Source organism: Bison bison, unplaced genomic scaffold (assembly GCF_000754665.1).
Source record: "Bison bison bison isolate TAMUID 2011002044 unplaced genomic scaffold, Bison_UMD1.0 scf7180017863269, whole genome shotgun sequence".
Lineage (NCBI taxonomy): Eukaryota > Metazoa > Chordata > Mammalia > Artiodactyla > Bovidae > Bison > Bison bison.
The window spans coordinates 7,394-9,532 of NW_011493841.1; the positions used below are offsets into that span (position 1 = coordinate 7,394).

The following is a 2,139-nucleotide window of genomic DNA, read 5'->3' on the forward strand; positions in this document are numbered from 1 at the left end:
AATAGAAAGGAAATAGGTAATCTACCTGAAAAAAAATTCAGAGTAAAGATAGTAAAGATGATCCAAAACTTCAGAAACAGAATGCAGGCATGGATCAAGACAATAAATTTTTTTTATTTTTTTTTAATTTTATTTTATTTTTTAACTTTACAATATTGTATTGGTTTTGCCATATATCAAAATGAATCCACCACAGGTATATACGTGTTCCCCATCCTGAGCCCTCCTCCGTCCTCCCTCCCCATACCATCCCTCTGGGAAGACAATAAATGTTTAAAGGAACTAGAAGAACTATAGAACAAACAAACAGTGATGAACAACACAATAACTGAAATGAAAAATACACTAGAAGGAATAAATAGCAGAATAACTGAGGCAGAAAAATGAATAAATGAGCTGAAAGACAGTTGTTATTGCTGTTGTTTAGTCACTAAGTCATGTCTGACTCTATGCAACCCCATGGACTATATGTAACCCATCAGGCCCCTCTGTCCATGGGATTCCCCAGGCAAGAAAACTGGAATAGTTTGCCATTTCCTTCTCCAGGGGATCTTTCTAATGCAGGGATCAAACAGGAATCTCCTGAATTGGCAAGCAGATTCTTTACCGCCAAGCCACAAGGGAAACCCCAAGCTGAAAGACAGAATAGTGGAAATAATTACTGAGCGGCAGAATAAGAAAAAATGAAATAAGGACAGCCTCAGAAACCTCTGGGGCAACAATAAACACACTATTATTCAAATTATAGGGGTCCCAGAAGAAGAGAAAGAGAAAGGGTCTAAGAAAAGATTTGAAGAGATTACGTTAGAAAACCTCCCTAACATGGGAAAGGAAATAATCAAGTCAAAGAAGTGCAATCAATGTAGGCTAAACTAAGGAGAAATATGCTAAGGCACATATAAATCAAACTAACAAGAATTAAATTCAAAGAAAAAATAATAAAAGCAGCAAGTGAAAAGCAATAGGTAACATTCAAGAGAACCCCATAATGTTAACAACTGATTTTTCAGCAGAAACTCTGCAGTCCAGAAGGGAGTGACAATATATATTTACAGTGATGAAAGGGAAAAACCTACAGTTAAGATTATCCAGAAAGGATCTCATTCAGATTTGACAGAGAAATCAAGAGTCTTTACCACAAGCAAAAATTAAGAGAATTCAGCACCATCAAACCAGCTTTACAACAAATGCTAATGGAACTACTCCAGGTGAGAAACAAAGAGAAGAAAGATAACTATAAAAACAAATTCAAAACAATTAAGAAAATGGTAATAGCTCCTCCTCTTTTCTCTTCTCCGCCATCCTATGTGCGGTTGAATTCTCTCCTCACCATGTCTTCTCACAAGACTTTCAGGATCAAGCGATTCCTGGCCAAGAAACAAAAGCAGAATCGTCCCATTCCTCAATGGATTCGAATGAAAACTGGCAATAAAATCAGGTACAACTCCAAGAGAAGACATTGGAGAAGAACCAAGCTGGGTCTATAAGAAGCAAGCTGGGTCTATAAGAAGTGGTCTTAACATGTGTGGCACACATGTTAAGACCACTTTTTTAAGCAGCCAAATCACAATGAAAACATCACTACTGTAATGCTTGGCCCATGGTGTTATTTCCTCAAAACATCACTACTGTAATGCTTGGCCCATGATGTTATTTCCTCACTATCAGTCTGAGACCCAGTAATAAATATAAAACGTTGGAATTGTAAAAAAAAAAAGAAAATGGTAATAGGAGCATACACGTCGATAATTACTTTAAATGTAAATGGATTATGTGCTCCAAACAAAAGATACAAACTGGCTGAATGGATACAAAACAAGATCTGTATCTATACTGTCTACAAAAGATATAGTTCAGACCTAGGGACACATACAGACTGAAAGTGATGAGAGTCAGTTCCTAGGCAGGTTGATAAGGAGTCTAGAGGTCCCCAAGGAGAGAGGGGTCTGGAATTCTCAAGGAGGAAGAAAGGACAAACTTTTTTTCTTTCTCCACATTCCTTAGGATTATATAACAATAATGCATCTTGCCTAAGGACAGTCTCTGGATTAAACCTTCTATTATCTTAAAATGTAAATTATGGGAGTAGGTCTGATGAGGTCTTTACAACCTCAGACATTCTTTGGATTATATAACTTC

At 36.8% G+C, this 2,139-nt stretch overlaps 1 protein-coding gene across 1 annotated transcript; it reads left to right on the plus strand.

Moving 5' to 3' along the window:
* Positions 1-1,281: 1,281 nt before the first annotated feature.
* Positions 1,282-1,717, plus strand: LOC104983708 (60S ribosomal protein L39). Its single transcript, XM_010833222.1, has 2 exons — positions 1,282-1,577; positions 1,622-1,717. The coding sequence occupies exon 1, from the start codon at positions 1,332-1,334 to the stop codon at positions 1,485-1,487; it is 156 nt and encodes a 51-aa protein (XP_010831524.1). The 5' UTR covers positions 1,282-1,331; the 3' UTR covers positions 1,488-1,577; positions 1,622-1,717.
* The last annotated feature ends 422 nt before the right edge of the window (positions 1,718-2,139 follow it).

Bases quoted from the DNA above. Each gene is read 5' to 3' on its own strand.
- LOC104983708 (XM_010833222.1), top strand. From the start codon at position 1,332: ATGTCTTCTCACAAGACTTTCAGGATCAAGCGATTCCTGGCCAAGAAA.